At 37.4% G+C, this 18,330-nt stretch overlaps 1 protein-coding gene across 1 annotated transcript; it reads right to left on the bottom strand.

The window, feature by feature from the left end:
• Positions 1 to 76: 76 nt before the first annotated feature.
• On the bottom strand, positions 77 to 17,626 carry LOC125238597. The gene is made up of 8 exons (XM_048145951.1): positions 17,439 to 17,626; positions 15,162 to 15,312; positions 11,675 to 11,874; positions 8,920 to 9,003; positions 5,787 to 6,279; positions 3,805 to 3,935; positions 1,009 to 1,194; positions 77 to 734 (listed from the first exon to the last, which is right to left on the bottom strand). Exons 1-8 carry the CDS (start codon positions 17,472 to 17,474, stop codon positions 573 to 575), a joined length of 1,443 nt encoding a protein of 480 aa, XP_048001908.1. The 5' UTR covers positions 17,475 to 17,626; the 3' UTR covers positions 77 to 572.
• Between the last annotated feature and the right edge of the window lie 704 nt (positions 17,627 to 18,330).

The following is an 18,330-nucleotide window of genomic DNA, read 5'->3' as shown; positions in this document are numbered from 1 at the left end:
GGCTCCAGGGGGGGGTCATGACCCCCATGCCCCCCCCCCCCACCCAGGATCCGCGCATGCTATTAACCAGTGCCTCCAACGCACATATGAGTTCATACGAATTCATTCACGAACACTTCAAAACGCAGAACTCATGCTAGATGTCACTACATACACACCTAAAGAGTCTGTGCGTTGAAGGCACTGCGGTGAAAGTAACGAAAACGCGTATATGCGTTGGTGAAAGTGAATGCGTTAATTTACAACATAAAATCTCTTATTAATAAATCAATTTACAACATAAAATTTCTTATTAATAAATCAATTTACAACATAAAATTTCTTATTAATAAATCAATTTACAACATAAAATTTCTTATTACTAAATCAATTTACAACATAAAATTTCTTAATTTAATAAATCAATTTACAACATAAAATTTCTTAATTTAATAAATTAATTTATAACATAAAATTGTTAAAACTTTTTTCTGTAACGTGCACATTCATAGAGTTTTAAAATTAACGCTCAAATAATTTTAACTACATACTTGAGAGGAAAATGCTGTAGTGTTCTAAGTGACCATTTCTCTTTACGACTCTTCAAATTGGTCGTCGTTGTTTTCAACTGTTTCAATTTGGTCGTTAATGGTTTCAACTGTTTCAATTTCATCGTCGGTGTTTTCAACTGTTTCAAGTACGTCGTCGTATGGATCGTCGAGTTCATCGTATGAGTATTGTAACTGGATCACATCCTGGAATTAGAGTGTCATTATCACGACGGCCGGTCTGGCCTATACATTTTTTTAGCATTAGAGAGAACGTAAAAGCACGAAGCACGAGGTCTTATATATGAGGCACTTATGTCACAGCTGTCATTCATCAACTGTCAGTATCTTAAACAGACATTTTAATGAAATATCGCCCGATACACGTGCGAAAAGGAATTCTTTTCCACACTTGTATAGTAATGTACTATTTTGAGGTTTTTTTTTTTGAAATATTATTAAAATAAGTTTAAAAAGTTACCCTGATTTTGTGGTCGGAGCCATCAAAGTCCCAAAGAAATCGGACGACCAATTGCAGCCTGAAGCGAAGATTGTTGTCGGCCTCGCTAGCGTACTTGCTCGCGAGCAAGTTGGCGCGCATGTCTCGACGCGCCTTTGCTATTTCTTCTATTTCGACTTCTTTGACGCAGTCTGATACGTCCAGCCACTGAAACACATAATAGTACATTACGATACAAGTGCGTAAAAAAGGAAGTTCGAAACGAGTGGCGATAAATTAAAACACGACCGAAGGGAGTGTTTTAAATCGACACGAGTTACGAATTTCCTTTTCGCACCATGCGCGGATCCAGGGGCGGGGGGAGGGGGGGGGGTCATGGGGGTCATGCCTCCCCCTGGAGCCTAAGTTGGCCATACAAATAGACCACGTGACCCCCCCCTGGGGCCCGGGCCTTTACCACGTGACCCCCCCCCCCCCCTGGGCACGAAGCTGGATCCGCGCTTGTTTCGCACGTGTATCGAACGACGTTTTTCAGTACAGATGGACTGTTTTTTACGCACTAGTGCGAGAAGTGGTTCATTATATGCCAGGTCGAAACTTCGGAGGGCCATCTGTACTGAAAAACGTCGGTCGTACGATACACGTGCGAAAAGGAAATTGGTCGATTTTTTTCACACTAGTAGGATCATCATCCTCCTTGCGTTATCCCGGCATTTGCCACGGCTCATGGGAGACAGTGGTCTGCTTTGACAACTAATCCCAAGATTTGGCGTAGGCACTAGTTTTACGAAAGTGACTGCCATCTGACCTTCCAACCCGAAGTTTTCCTTCACCGAAAAGCGACTGATGGCAAATATCAAATGACATTTCGCACATAAGTTCCAAAAAACTCATTGGTGCGAGCCGGGGTTCGAACCCGCTACCTCCGGAACGAAAGTCGCACGCACTTACCGCTAGGCCACCAGCGCTTCCACAGTTTCCACACTAGTATCAGTAGTATCGTATCTAATGAACTGTTTTATCATGCAGTTTGTCTGCGAACGATATACTACATATTTATTTGTAACCCCCAAAGTGTCTGTCTGTCTGTGGTATCGTAGCTCCCGAACGGATGAACCGATTTAGATTTAGTTTTGTTTGCTTGAAAGCTGAGTTCGTCGAATCGGGAGTGTTCTTAGCCACGTTTCATTATTGCTATTTAAGGGGGGGGAGGGGTGACGCTAAGGGCGGAGGGATGGGGAGGGCTGATGAAAAATAACTTCGGCCTATAATGTGCATTACATTATCCCAATCAAAAAAATCTTCCATTAATTATGCCAAGATTTTCATACATTACTTTCCAGGAGCAACGTACTATAAGCCACAAGGGCACTTTTACCTGTCTACAGACTTTAAATAACAACTTTAATTTAAAAATATGTATAACTAGCTTTTTCCCGCGGCTTTGCTCGCGTTAGAAAGAGACAAAATGTAGCCTATGTCACTCTCCATCCCTTAAACTATATCCACTTAAAAAATCACGTCAATTCGTCGCTCCGTTTTGCCGTGAAAGACGGACAAACAAACAGACACACACACTTTCCCATTTATAACATTATGGATACTCATAGTAAAGTTTCATATGATCTGGAAATCTCTTTTTGGGAATACAGGAGTAAGTATATTGACCGCAACGAAAGCGTAGGTCTACAGTTTAACTGGATTTGCTTTTGTATGTCCGGATGATGAACTCTACAGGGGGCCGATTTTTGAGTCTCACTGTCACTAAAATACCGGTTGAAAACGGTGAATTGCCTATTACTTTCAGTGACAATTTTCTGAATTCGAACGCGTGAGACTCAAAAATCGGGCCCCCGGTCGCAATTCTCAACCAATTTTCATGAAATTTTGTAACCGGATTATATAATTAACTTTTTATCGATCCAGTTTTTCGATTTTCCGATAAAGGACTTCAGTGTCAATAGCGCATATAGTAAGACTAATGAGAGCAATCCCGTTAATTTTGTACATTTCATTTGGATCAAGTCTCAGATTTTGACAAAAATTGGTAGGTTGATAGACCATGATGCTGAGGAAGATCCACTAGGTTTCCAAAAATGTCCTAGGTTGATTGTATGAAACTTTCCTTTTTTGTTACCGAAAATATATAGAAATCTGGTAACAAAAAAGGAAGGTTTCATACAAACTATATAGGATATTTTGGGAAACCTAGTGGATTTTTCTTATCAACCTACAAATTTTTATCAAGGAGACGTGATCCAAATGTACAAACTTAACGGAAATTGCTCATGACTTGATTGTGTTGTGAAGACTTTAAGATATTGCCTATATACATACATACAATACATACATACAATCACGCCTGTATCCCATAAAGGGGTAGGCAGAACACACGAAACCACTAAATCTTCAGTGTCACTCTTGGCAAATAATGGGTTGAAAGAAAACGAAACTGTGACATTGCAGTGACAGGTTGCCAGCCTCTCAACCTATATAATTTACAATTTTGCCTTTTCTAACATGTCGCGAAGGTCTACAGCTTCCAGAGCCATTAATCCATAGTCCATACTAATATTACAAATGGGAAAGTGTGTGTGTCTGTTTGTTTGTCCGTCTTTCACGGCAAAACGGATCGACGAATTGACGTGATTTTTTAAGTGGAGATACTTGAAGGGATGGAGAGTGACATAGGCTACTTTTTGTCTCTTTCTAACCCCCCACTTACCTAAAATGGGGAGTGGAAATTTGTATGGAACGTTCCGCAATTTTCGAACTTAACGCGAACAAAGCCGCGGGCTAAAGTGTATGTACATTTACCATTAGTTTCGGGCAGGCGTACACACACGCGACATAGTTTTGTGGCAGAAGGCAGCTTCCTGATAAGTTGAGCTCGCAGAGTTGAGGTCCCAGCGTCTCACACAAGAAGGCAAGGCTGTCTACATCTATATCTAAACAAATAAAGAAAAAATTAAAATGAGTAAAATCTATCTTAAAATTACAAATTATGAAATTAAATGATCCCTAACTTAGACTTAGTTTGTGTATTATCCTGATTTAGAACATATCGTGTACATAATTAGGTCCTAAATATTTATAATGTGTATTTATGAACGTATACCATCCAAATGTTCCTTTTCTATGAATAACGATGCTCCAAAAACTACAAATCTTCTTCAATAACACTTAAGTTTGTGACAAGTATCTGCCGGCACATGTCATAATAAATAATGCTAGGAACATGGAGAGATTGTTGTTGTTGCCATGAATGCCATGCCATGATGAGTGGGTGGGCGATAGGCTAGACTCTTACCAGTGAGTGGTCGCAAAAGCATTTTTACAGAATAAATTCTTCATATGGCCACAATTTTATGTGTCAAAAGTGTCAAACAACTATCAAAAAGTTGACAGCTTCTCTTTGGACATAACTAAAGATCGTTATCAGCGTACTGTATTGGTGGCAGAGTATGGTTGGCAAAAAAACAAATACACAAGTATTTAAAACATTATATACTTAACAAATTATGAAATATACACATATTTATAATTATTTATCTAAATTACATTGAATAAATAATTAAAATTTGTTCAACAGATTTGGCTTCGTACACTACTTTTGACTTGAACTGGGTACTTGAATAACAATTCTAGATAGTCTTATCTAGAGTGCATTTGATTATTTGGATTAAAATAATATGTCTACACATCGCGTAATGTATTTTTATGACATAATTAATGTCATTTACGTACCTATATTGTTTTAAAAATATATAGTTCATCGGAAAAGGCTTTGTACCGTAGAGGTGTAATCCTAAGAAGGTAAGTATTTATTTTGTAGTTAAGAACAAAGTGAATATTTAAATGTAAGTATTTGTTTTTTTTGCCAACCGTACCGTTTGCCACGAAAAGTGCACCTTGATAACGATCTCTAGACATAACCTAAAACATTTTATCGCAATATACTTCGTGTTACCATTTAAAGATTTTTTTGATTTGCCGCTTTTTTACGTGCAGCCATTCGCTGGTAGGATTCTAGCAACCTGTAAAGCGCCCTCCACACCGCGCGCGCGTATCGCGGCGCGATCCGATACGCAGAGAGAATCCACACTCGCGTTCGCGCCACAAGTGTGGAGAGCGCTAGGCAAGCAACTGCAATATCACAATTTCGTTTTTTTTCACTTTCAACTAACGGCAATATGAGCAACACCCGTAAGCATAAGTATGTATCTAATCTTATACCTTTAAACGAGCAATTCTTGTATATTTATTTATTTATCTGCGATCTCAGAAACAGCTCTATGCTTCCGATTTCGCTGAGTTATGTGGGGGTTTTGGGGGGTGAAAAGTCGATCTAGCTTAGTCTTGGGTTTCAAGAAACGCAAATTGTCGACTTTTCGTTTTTTTCACATTATTAAACGCAAAATACGGCGTATCATTTGTATGCAAAGTTGGGCAAAAAGTAATCGACTAACGATGAACTATTAAAAATAGACGATTAATTAGTTTTAATTTTATCGATTGAAAAGGACGATTAAGTAGGTGTAATTGAAGAGCTTTGATTAACGTTAATCGCGATTAAATTAATCGTCGACTAATTTTGATGATTATTTTCTTATCGATTAATTAGTCGAATAAAACGTTATTCGATTAATGTCCATCTCTGATTATAATTATCGTCTATAAACTTAATATAATAAAATAGAACTTTGAGAGGTCAGTCGCCCAGACACTTTAGCACAACTTGCGTTGTCGCGCGCAAGGCAAGTTGTGCTAGAGGGTCAGGTACTGTAATATAAACTTACTATTACAAGGCGAGCGCACACTCGTCAAATCCTTACAGCTATACGCCAATGCTCCTAAATGGTAACCCCATAAACTGAAATTCGCGTTGATCTTGCGCAGCTTCTTAAGTCGGATCACGGAGTAGTAAAACACGTCACTCTCTATTCGACGATCCTGTTCAAAGTAACTTATCGACTTATCCTCGACGTCGATTTCTATCTCTTCTAAATTTGGCATTTTGTCCAAAATCAAATGAACTTGGCCCCTAATAGCAGTGTCACTCCGATTTACTATCGAGAGTTTTAAAGTTGTCAGATTTTTCAACCGCTCTGCGCACGAAAGGAGTACAGAAATATTCAAACTGTTACAATATTTCAGTGCGAGGCTGTTCAATTTATCCGTTTTCAAATTATTTAGAAAACTGCCTGTGATGAGACTTTCATCTGATATTTTTATGAACAAATCTGTCATTTCGCTCGATAGAAACTGATTGATGCAATCATCTGTTAACCCCTGAAACAATTTATAATATTATTTATTAACCACAATACAATTACGATTTAAATTTAAAAAAGAAACGTCATAGTGGACCGATTTTCATCAAACTTAGGCTTCCCACAGACAGTCTTAAAAATTCATAATCTTAAAAAAAACTTGTATGCAATCTGACAGTTCAAACTGACACTGACAAGACACTGACAGATTTGAACTGTCAGATTGCATACAAGTTTTTTTTAAGATTATGAATTTTTAAGACTGTCTGTGGGAAGCCTTACACTCCCGACTAATTCAGTTCTCAAACAAAAACAAAACGCAATCTAAGGCACGCCACAGACAGTCCGAAAAATTCATAATTAAAAAAAAGATTTGTATGCAATCTGTCACTTTAATCTGAAAATTCTGTCAGTTTGACAGGTTGCATACAATTTTTTTTTAAGATTGTGATTATTTCAGACTGTCTATGGCGTGCCTATATCGGTTCATCCGTTCGAAAGTTGGGCCGGCAACAGACAGTCTTAAAATTCATAATCTGAAAAAATCATAATTTTACAAAAATCAGATCGAGTGCACGGAGTTCCATACAATTTCTCGACTGTCCACACAACTCCACACACTTGTTTTTAGGGTTCCGTAGTCAACTAGGAACCCTTATAGTTTCGCCATGTCTGTCTGTCCGTCCGTCCGTCCGTCCGTCCGTCCGTCCGTCCGTCCGCGGATAATCTCAGTAACCGTTAGCACTAGACAGCTGAAATTTGGTACCAATATGTATATCAATCACGCCAACAAAGTGCAAAAATAAAAAATGGAAAAAAATGTTTTATTGGGGTACCCCCCCTACATGTAAAGTGGGGGCTGATTTTTTTTTTTATTCCAACCCCAACGTGTGATATATTGTTGGATAGGTATTTAAAAATGAATAAGGGTTTACTAAGATCGTTTCTTGATAATATTAATATTTTCGGAAATAATCGCTCCTAAAGGAAAAAAAGTGCGTCCCCCCCCCCTCTAACTTTTGAACCATATGTTTAAAAAATATGAAAAAAATCACAAAAGTAGAACTTTATAAAGACTTTCTAGGAAAATTGTTTTGAACTTGATAGGTTCAGTAGTTTTTGAGAAAAATACGGAAAACTACGGAACCCTACACTGAGCGTGGCCCGACACGCTCTTGGCCGGTTTTTAATTCATGAATTTTCAGATTGATCTCACTGATTGCATACAGTAAGTTTTTTTTAAGATTATTAATTTTAAGACTGTCTGTTGCCGGCTTTACGATGCCGCAGACAAACACGTCAAACCCCCGACGCAAAAAACGACGGGGTGTTATCCGACGTTCTTTGCGTCGAGGGTTAAAAATACGCCTTGGATCGTCCAATTCGTTTTCTTTCGGCCTTAAATTTGTTGTATGGGTACTGCCTTCGTCACCCATTTTTTTTTTTGTTGTATTATATCTGAAACTAGGCAAAATCCAGAAATGTTTATATGGCATTTTAGTCGTGAAATTTGCGCAGTGATTCGGTCAAGTTGTGTTCGAATGTATGGAAAATTAAAAAAAAAAATCCAGCAAAATTTTAATGTAGTATGGTACCTTAGGGTAAGATGCTTTGCGCACACTATCGTCCCCTACCGTCCCCCTGACGCAATACCCCCTTTTAGCACGAAATAGGTTCCTTTTTACGGTTTTTCTTCATTTTTGAGAAAAGTATCAGAGTTAGGAAAAAAGTGCCTATGATTGAATTAATTCTTATTAAATTTTAAACAAAAAAGGTTATATGCATTTTTTTGTAGCACTTACCATATTCGTGCATTAGCTTGTTGAAGTTCGATATGACTCAGTACTTAATGAAATAGTAATATGTTTATTAGTGGTTTAATTTCGGTTTTGTCAAAGTTTATCAAGCTACTAGTTTTTGCCCTTCTGAAGTACCTTTTTACCAAATGAATAAGGGATGAATTTTGAAAATTCCTTCCTTAGCGGGTTCCTAGACCTTATAAGTAACCTATGTGCCAAATTTGGATTCTCTAGCACCAGCGCTTTGGGCTTTACCTTGATTTAAGTCAGTCGGTCACTCAAGACTGCCATTTATACATATAGATAACATGAAAATAGTGCATGATATAAAAAATATTATATGATCTTTCTTATTGGGAATTATATGAGCATTATTTCTTTCATTGACAACTTTTTTCTAAAATGTATACTTTCCCCAAAAATTAAAAAAAAAACTGAATTTTGGGACATATATTAGGGTAAAAGGGGGGGTTGCGTCAGGTGGAGGGGAGGGGACGCTAGTGTGCGCAAAGCACCTTACCCTAAGGTATCAAACCAAATTTGTTTTTATTTGGATTTAATTTTTTTTTTTCAAAAAACACAGTTAGACCGAATGGAATACGCTGTTAAAATAGTTCGATTACCTCATACCATGCATACTAAATATTATAAATAAGAAAGTGTGAGTCTGTTTGTTAGTCCGTTTTTCAAGGCAAAACGGAGCGTGACATAGGCTACTTTTAGCCTCTTCTTAACCCCCCACTTCCTTAAAATGGGGGGTGGAAATTTTTATGCAGCATTCCGCAATTTTCGAATTTAACGCGAGCGAAGCCGCGGGTAAAAGCTAGTGTTATACTATGAAATAATAAGCAAAAACTTACATCGCAATTTTCTAAAATGAGGCGTGTCAATTTCTGGAAGTGCACGGTGTTGGTTAGCGGTAGTTTCTCTTTTAAATTGCTCAACTGAAAACAAATAAGTACCTAGGTAATATAAATAAGTAATATATACTCTGTCAAACAAGTCTGTCAATAAATAAGAACAAAGTAAACTATATGCATCCTATTCTTTATGCTGCTAGAGAAAAGGATACCTATAGTTTTCTTAGTTCTTATTTACTGACAGACTTGTTTGACAGAGTATAGATAAATTTTACTACAAAATACCAGATTTTTAGATGATGACACAATGTAATTTTATAGTACATCTGATCATAAATATTATAAATAAGCAAACTGTATAATTATTAGTATTAGTACCTAAGTGACAATTATGTATGTGGTATGCAAATAAATTCTCTATTCTCTAATAGAGTCTGGCTAATGAAAGTTGAACCCAGTATTTTTTTAAAACAGCAACTCTAAATGTCATGTCATCGATTGTCATCTGTCAGTGTGACTGTCACTTTAACGAATTTCGGTAAAAGTTAACAGCGAAATCTATAAATAATAATGATCACCATAAAACTTAGTAAAGTAAGTGCTGTGAATAAATTAGAAATAATAAAAAAGAAACCATGTTATCAATGTGTCGCCAGCTCCATTTTTTTTTTCAATTGCCTCGTTTTTTCGGGATCAACTTTCATTAGCCAGACTCTAGTACCCACGTACCTACAATACGATACAAGTGGGGAAAAGAGGAAATTAGAAACCGGAGAGATAATGGTTGGCGTCCACTAGGCTCGCCGAGTCGAATACCAATCATTCGCCTTCTGCATTTACATACTATGAAAGTGTGTCAATGACAGATGGCGCCACCCTATTAGTCCATTGCACAGATAAAGAATTTCATACGTGAGAGCGAGAAGATGATATGTTTTTTCTCTCTCTCTCTCACATATGAATAACAGTGACATGCATACACTTGCACAGGCCGAGTTTCTTGCCGGTCCCATAGTGGATACCCCCCTCCCAACTGAGGGAGGACTGAAATCTTCTCGAGGCTGAGGCGTAGGGTTAGAGCCGGCGTAGCTTTATTTGACGTTCATATGCGCATTGTAATATGCCTACTTGAAAAATAAATATTTAATTTCATTTCATTTCAGGCGCCGCCTGGCAGGATAAATTGTCAGTGTGCCTCCTCATTGGCGACGCGTCGAACCGAATTTACCGTTCATAGTAAATATATGGAGGCTCGATTCGACGCGGCTCGATTCCGCGGAAGTGGACGTCAACAAGAGAACACAACTTTATATTCTCTGAGATATTACCAGTCGGTATTACAGGCTAGTTTCCTATACTTAAAATAGAATATTTTATGCAGTGCACGAAATAAAGCACCACATAATTAGAAGAAAAACATGGACAGTAGTTATGTTTAAACATAATTTCTTTTTATGAAATAAAACTATGGAAACGGATTAAATCGCGTAATTTACAATTCATCCCGACGTTTCGAACACTTTACAGCGTTCGTGGTCAACCCACCCCCCACACGTCACCGTCAACCGTTGACCACGAATGCTGTAGAGTATTCGAAACGTCGCGATGAATTGTAAATTCATTATACGCGATTTAATCCGTTTCCATAGTTTTATTTCATGAGTAACTATCGCGGTAACCGAAGACAATATTATAATATTTATAATTTCTATTTAATAAGTCAAAGAGAAATATATATAAAGCCGGAAAATCAAGCTAACAATATATCCATATTTGAAATGTGCTAATTAAGCCCTTTCAAATGATATACAACATGTCATCCTAACTTCATTTTATTTTTTTGCTTCGTTACTTTATGACCTCTAGAGGGCGCCATGTTTCGTTTGCGGTGACGTCATATAGCCTATAACCAGCGGACGATTAAGACGATTCAAATGACATATCGTTTGTCAAATTCTAACGAGTACTTTAGAAGTTATGAGGGAACAGATGAACATAAATACATACATACATACCCACATACATACCGGTCAAAAGCATAACCCTCTTTTGCGTTGCCGTAGTCGGGTAAAAATAAAGTAAATGAATTGACCGGGACCGGGACGTCACTCCTCAGTATTTCATAGTAATTCCATATTGGCAAATCGTTTTGACAGTTCTTAAAAAGAAGCTGATTTGACTAGTAGGAAACTAGCCTATTGCCTACGTGCCTCGTTCTGTGTGGTGTGGACCTGTGGAACCGGCTAATAACAAGATTCTTTAGTCTTCAGACAGTGCTATATTATCATGGCATGGAACTGATCTGATGATGGAGCAGAAAGGTGGTCATAGGTGAGCATTTCTTTTTTTTGCCACTTTTATGAAGTGTGATATTTTTGAAAAAAAAAATGCTATTTCTACTCAGAATTACTAGCTTTTTCAATCCTAGTAGTTAAAAAATTGTCCTATACGATTTTTTCTTATTTTGTTACCATTTTCCGTACATGTTGTATGGGATAACAAAAGGGGAAAGTAACAAAAATGTATGGAAATTCTGGGACACTTTTTGTCTCCCAGTGAGATTTAAAGTACTCGTGATACTGAGTACAATTTGACCTAAAATTCCCTAAAACAATCAAAAAAATTTTTATTGGCAAAAAAAAAGAAATGCTCAAGTGTCAGGTCATATATGTTGAAAGAAAAGTACAATCAGCGATAAAAGCTTGTGGAAAATGTTTTTTTTTTTGCGAAAAAACTTATGTAGTGATTAACATACCCTAAGGGTTGTCAAATTAGGGCAGTACTCCTTAAGAACGTCAAAGATACCCTCGAAGATCTGACAGTCAGTATTCCACTTGTACACCCAAGGTCCACATTTCTTCAGCCAACTTTTAAAGGACGGCCATATGTCACTTGTATTTCTTAATATCAAAGTATTTTCGTTCCAATGATGCTCTTGAATCACAATTTGGCGATCTGTAAAGAGTTTTATTCTTAATAACAAAACTGCTTATTAGGAAAATTTCCAACAGCTAGCCATCCTATACCCGTACTGAAATAGTACATTAGGATAAAAGTTCAGAACAAAGGAAGTTGTATTGTAGGAAATACAACCTACTCAGTAATCAATCAAGAGCAAACATAACTGCCAACAAACGTGCGTCACGTATATTGTGCATGTAGGTAGGACAATTATATGATATTAATTTTGTGTTATATTGCCATACCAAAACTCAAAAAAAATGAAAAAAAAAATTTTTTTTTTTTTTATTTGTATCACGCAAGCGACACCTCCAGGTTTTTCATCAAAGTAAGCCTCCTTAATAAGCTACCAAATGAATATAAATACTTAATTTTATCTGTGGTAGAACAAGGTGTTTTTTTTTATTGAATACATCACAATACATTTTACTCCCATACACGCTCGTTAAAACGAATCGCTGAGAAACTCTAGAGAAACGTGCACGTTCGTCATAAACACTGGCCACTAATAAAAATTTAAAAAAAATATGAATAGGGAAAATGTGGAGAGTTTTCTATAATTTGTGGCTCTTTAGTACATTAATGCAAGTTGAGCTCAAAGAAACTTTCGATACTGAATAGGAATGGAATCGATTGGCATCAGAAAAACACCCCATGTGAAAAAAAAAAATGTTTTCATACAAATTGTATAAGAAAAGTTTTTCGTAATTTGTGACTTTTTTTTATAAAAAAAACATTCATATTTTTACAGATAAAATTAAGTATTTATATTCATTTGGTAGCCTATTAAAGAGGCTTACTTTGATGAAAAATCTGGAGGTGTCGCTTGCGTGACAATACTTTAAAAAAAAATGTTTTTTTTTTTCATTTTTTTTAAGTTTTTGTAAAGCAATATAACACAAAATTAATATCATATAATTGTCCTACCTACATGCACAATATACGTGACGCACGTCAAAATCGGTTGCCCAGAAAAAAAAATATCGAAGAAAGTTCAAATTTCGTTTTTTTTTAATTACTAAAATATAAAGTTTTGTGAGCTGAAATTTGGCATACTAGATACTAATACAAAGACGAATCAATAAAAAAAAACTCAAGCCAAAACTCGCTGGGGGCAGATTCACTTAGCTTATCCTGGCATGGCCTTTCACACAATTAAAATTTACATTTCAGCTTATATTACTATTATATTCGTATTGACGATCGTTACAAAAGAAAAAATAAAATTAAAATTACAAATAAAATAGAAACAAGCAGTGCAAACAAAAAATAAAAACCGGTCAAGTGCGAGTCGGACTCGTTCACCGAGGGTTCCGTACAAACTTTCAATAGTTGAATCATCAAAATGTTATTATAGAACTCTACAGATTTGACTAAATTCCTCAAGAATCAATTTCCCACATAACAAGTAATGTTTTAATATACAATTTTATTGTTAGACAACGCCCAAATAAAATCAAGACTATTCGACTTCAATAGTTTACGACTTACGACATGTCGCAAGGACGCTCCTGAACCGACCTCATTATATCAGGAAAAACGCGATGTGGGAAATGAGCGTTCAACGTACAACGACATCTATCGGCAAATTGAGTAAACTAATGTGCGCGAGCTAGTATGGAAGATGATTTTTATGGAATAACTTATTATTGCGTGAACCGATTTTAACCATTTTACCTCTATTTGAAAGCAAGCAATTTTATTGTTATTTTGTTAAAAAATACAGGTACAATAAACACCCGCAAGGGTGTTGAAATTGAAAATATAAATCTGAAAGGTTTTTTACAAATTAAAAAAAAGTTTTCAAGATACGCGTACGGTTTTATTTTTCCTGTAATATTCATTATAATAGCGATGTTTGGTGAAAATTTCATAAATTTCGGAGACAAGGGTGGGGGGACGGTATTTTTTTTTTACATTTTCCTTCATAATTCTGGTTTTTTCCACAACAAAAAAATTATAAAAAATAGTTTTGATATTTACAATTTGAGCTCTTTCTAACGATACCCCACTTGACCTAGTTACTTGACATTTACAAATTGCCCCCTTTCATATTGGCCATTTTATATAGTTAATATAAATAAATAAAAAAAGTAATCCTTTAATTATGTAGAGGTTAACAATGTTCATCACTATTCCAAATTTCAAGTTGATAGCATAAGTAGTTCTCGAGATATTTAGAAATGTGACAGACGGAGAGAGTCGCACCATAAGGGTTCCTTTTGTACCTTTTTGGTACGGAACCCTAAAAAGATCAAAACGTCATATTACTAAAAATAAAAATAAATACAGATTTAGTACTACATAGTACACATCAAAAATAACCAATGTAAATAATACAATATAGAATAATGAGAAATAATAGACACGAGTTACGAATTTCCTTCTCGCACGTGTTAATGCCCGTGTGGTGACGGGTTAAGAATTTCAACCCCTTTCTTCCCGTGGGTGTCGTAGAAGGCGACTGAGGGATATGGGTTAAATTGTGGCGTAGGCGAGAGGCTGGCAACCTGTCACAGTTTCAATCAGGACGGAGGCTGTATGTTGCCACCAGCATGGAAACCGGTAATACCTGTTGTGAAGCAGAAAGTGTGCTTTGACAATCGCGTGGACACAGTGAGTGCAGTGTGCTTACCTTCGTCGGTCGACACAGCCGCGCTACCAGAACTCTACACTACAACTACAGCTGCGGACTGCTCTGCGCCCCCCACCCCCCTCTCTTCAGCACGAGCGCAGCGGCGAGCGGCGCGGCCAGTTCACGGAGTTTAGCCGTCGCGTGAACTCCTATATGCCTGAAGAGGGGTCTCCGAATTGGCCCGAAACATGTCGCAGCAATAGCGATATAATAACGTCAGTACAACCGTAGATTCAGTAATTATTTAAATATGTCTCACGAAAGTTTAACGTGTATAACTTTTGTAGTTTTCATGTGCTCTGCCTACCCCTATATGGGATACAGGCGCGATTGTATGTAATATGTATGTTAGAACCCCGGCTCGCACCAATGAGTTTTTCGGAATTTATGTGCGGAATGTCATTTGATATTTGCCAGTCGCTTTTCGGTGAAGGAAAACATCGTGAGGAAACCGGACTAATTCCAATAAGGTCTAGTTTACCCTTCGGGTTGGAAGGTCAGATGGCAGTCGCTTTCGTAAAAACTAGTGCCTACGCCAAATCTTGGGATTAGTTGTCAAAGCGGACCCCACGCTCCCATGAGCCGTGGCAAATGCCGGGATAACGCAAGGAGGATGATAATGTATGTTATTAATTACTTTACTTACATGACATATGGTCAAGCACGAGCTTCTGCCAATCTCTGCAGGTGGCCTCCGTCTGCATGAGCTCTTGCACCGTCAGGTGACCAAAGATAATACGCCAACAGTCCACATTCAGGGAGTTTATTACTGCTCTATTCGCTTGTGAATCCGGTGCCTGTGGAAATTATTATTCATTAAAATAAATAAATAAACATTGGGGACACCTTACACAGATCAACTTAGCCCCAAATTAAGCAAAAGCTTGTACTATGGGTGCTAAGCGACGATATACATACTTAAATAGATAAATACACACTTATATACATAGAAAACATCCAAGACTCAGGAACAAATATCAGTGCTCATCACACAAATAAATGCCCTTACTAGGATTCAAGACCGCGGCTTAGCAGGCAGGGTCACTACCTAAAATAAATCAATTTTAATTCAGGCAAAAAACCCATACCTAATCATAATAATATTTTTTTTGTTGAAATTTAAACTTAACAATTCTCAATAGAGTTCAAGGAAAATAGCACAAATTAGTAAAGGGTTAAAAAAACATGAAAAGAATGGTATGCACACTCCCATTAGAATCCATCTCAATCATCTCTTCAAATCCATTGTCAAGTCCGTGCTGCTCTTCAGCTGTGAGACATGGAAAGTGACGATGTTATGACCCCCCTCTGCGGCCTAGGCTACCACGTGCCGCCCCCCCCCCCCCCCCCCCCCCCCCCGGCACGAAGCTGGATCCGCGTTTGCGCACAAACGGCAGGTATTTGTCAATAAGTCCCTCCAGTCGATCCTCCGTATCTTCTGGCCGAAGACCATAAGCAATGAGGATTTGTGGAATGTATGCCGACAACTTCCGATCGCACAGGAAGTGGCTCAGCGGAAATGGAGATGGATTGGTCATACCCTTCGAAGAAGAGCTACCAACAGCGCCAGTATCGCGTTTGAGTGGCGGCCTCAAGGAGGAAAACGCCCGCAAACGCCCCGTACACACCTGGAGGCGGAGCGTAGAGAACGAGCTGCGGGAGTTCGGACTGAGTTGGATCGAGGCCAAAACGGTGGCTCAAGACAGAAAGGCGTGGAAGGATCTTGTGGAGGCCCTATGCACCTATGAGGTGCCCTAGGACAATCAACAACAACAACAACAACACTTCATTAGGGCAGAGACATATCCAAACCCCGATGGCAGGCGATCAAATATATGAAAGAAGCATGTTCCTAGTACAGTCTAAGCTCGTGTAGGAACGCAAACCATGCTTGTATGAGTGAAATATGACAGGTTGACTAGTCGCGTTCTTAACAGGCGGTAACTGTGAGGTAACCGAGACACTTTCAGCAGGAAGCGGAGTGGCCACACTGTACGGTAGTACTCTTTATCGGATTGTGAGCAAAGCACTTCAAGGAATTTTACTACAAAGAAATAATAACTCATTTTTTGTTTATAATATCCTCTCAAAGAACAAAGACATCCCTGATATCCATGACAATGTTGCAAATGTTGTTAACATAAACATTGAACCAGGAATGTCGCCTGGAATTGCCCACCATGTACATTTGAGCCATTGAAAACCAAATTATTTAGAGAATAGGGCCGATTTTCCTTTCTATTAAGTGTAACCATAATCTACCTAGACTAATAATTCATAACTTGGGGCATTCCATGAGAATGTCCATTACGACATGCAATTCTTCTAATACTTCTGAAGACGCTAAGAAAGCGAAGTTGTGTCTGACAACCTTTCATGACTTGGTTAACCAATTAGCAGTATTTTCTCAAGCTTTATGGATTTGATTGATATAGCTACCTTACAAGGCAAAAGCATGTCGTAAGCGGCTTTCTCATGGAATGCCCCACTTGTTGTCCTTAATTAAGCACATTGGGCAGGACGAGGTTATGGGTCCTAGTAACTTCATATTACAATGTGAGTTAGCAGTTTGAATAAGTAGGTAAATAATATTTATAAATAGAACTGTGACTATAGAACTGTACTTCTGATAACTTTTGAAGATAAATAATAAAAATGTAGACTAGGATTCAAATAAAGTTTCGGTAATAGATGCCGAAAACTTTTATTTGTATTTCCTTTTTTTCCAATCAGTAAAATTAAATTGATGATACACTTTTCACTTTATTCTATTGAGTGTTTGTTATTCGAGCGATGGGCAAAGATCAGAAAGCAGCCATTAAGGATAATAAGGATAAAGTAAACTAGATAAAAGCTGAGAAAAATTGTTTAGAAAGTGATTAGGTACTAGATAAGCGCATACTTAATTAGCTTAATTACTTACCATTCCCAGGTCGGCGTTTTCTTCCATATATTCCATGGTACAAGGCTACAATCACTTTTGAGTTTATTAATATTATTTATTTGGTAGCATACAATGTTATATTTATCGTAATATGATATGATTATTGCTTCTAAACAACAAACTCGAAAGGGATCAAAAATATCAAAACTTTTAATAACTCTCCGCCACACGAACGAGCGCCGAGCCACTTTCAAAATGGTTTGACAGTTGACAACTAGACTTTTTTTTTCAAGGGAAATAATTTGGATTCTAGGACTGTGCGTATTGTTTATGACATCTACACACGTGTCAATTTTTCCGGCCTTAATTTATTAATTATAATAGAATTATGTTAAAAGGAATGAAACAAAATTGAATGGAATAATGGAATAGTCTGTTCTGTTCAGATAGAGGAGAGTCGTGAAATACAGTAGTATCTTAGTAGTTTGTGGTCGTGAAATGTATTAGGCCCTATACTAATGCTTAACAGCCTGACAAAGTTTTAAAAATTAAAAAGTAGCAACATCGTAGTATCGTTCCATTTTCTCTCAATTAGGGCCCGCGCACACGGATGCAACAGTTGCACGGCGACATTTTTTGTCTCTGTCGTCACTCCTTGTACGCACGACAGAGACAAAAAATGTCGCCGTGCAACTGTTGCATCCGTGTGCGCGGAGCGTTATTGATTTGAAAGGGACGACTCCAGTGATACTATTATGTTGCCACTTTATAATTTCTAGAATAACAAGATCGTAACTTATTACGATGCAAATGCAAATCAGTAAAGGCGTAAATAACTGCCTAACTGGCTTTAATTTCAAAAATAATAACATGATCGAAATCGTGTAATCCAATTGAGACAGACAGACATGTGGCGTCAATACGTTTTATA

Source organism: Leguminivora glycinivorella, chromosome 24 (genome assembly GCF_023078275.1).
Source record: "Leguminivora glycinivorella isolate SPB_JAAS2020 chromosome 24, LegGlyc_1.1, whole genome shotgun sequence".
Classification (NCBI taxonomy): Eukaryota; Metazoa; Arthropoda; class Insecta; order Lepidoptera; family Tortricidae; genus Leguminivora; species Leguminivora glycinivorella.
This window is presented reverse-complemented; position numbering and strand designations above follow the sequence as displayed.

Excerpts from the sequence above, each read along its gene's own strand:
- LOC125238597 (XM_048145951.1), bottom strand. The coding sequence starts at position 17,474 with ATGGAATATATGGAAGAAAACGCCGACCTGGGAATG. Across the intron at positions 15,313-17,438 it reads AAAACGCCGACCTGGGAATG|GCACCGGATTCACAAGCGAA; the intron begins GTAAGTAATTAA and ends TAATTTCCACAG. Across the intron at positions 735-1,008 it reads GCTCCGACCACAAAATCAGG|GATGTGATCCAGTTACAATA; the intron begins GTAACTTTTTAA and ends CTCTAATTCCAG.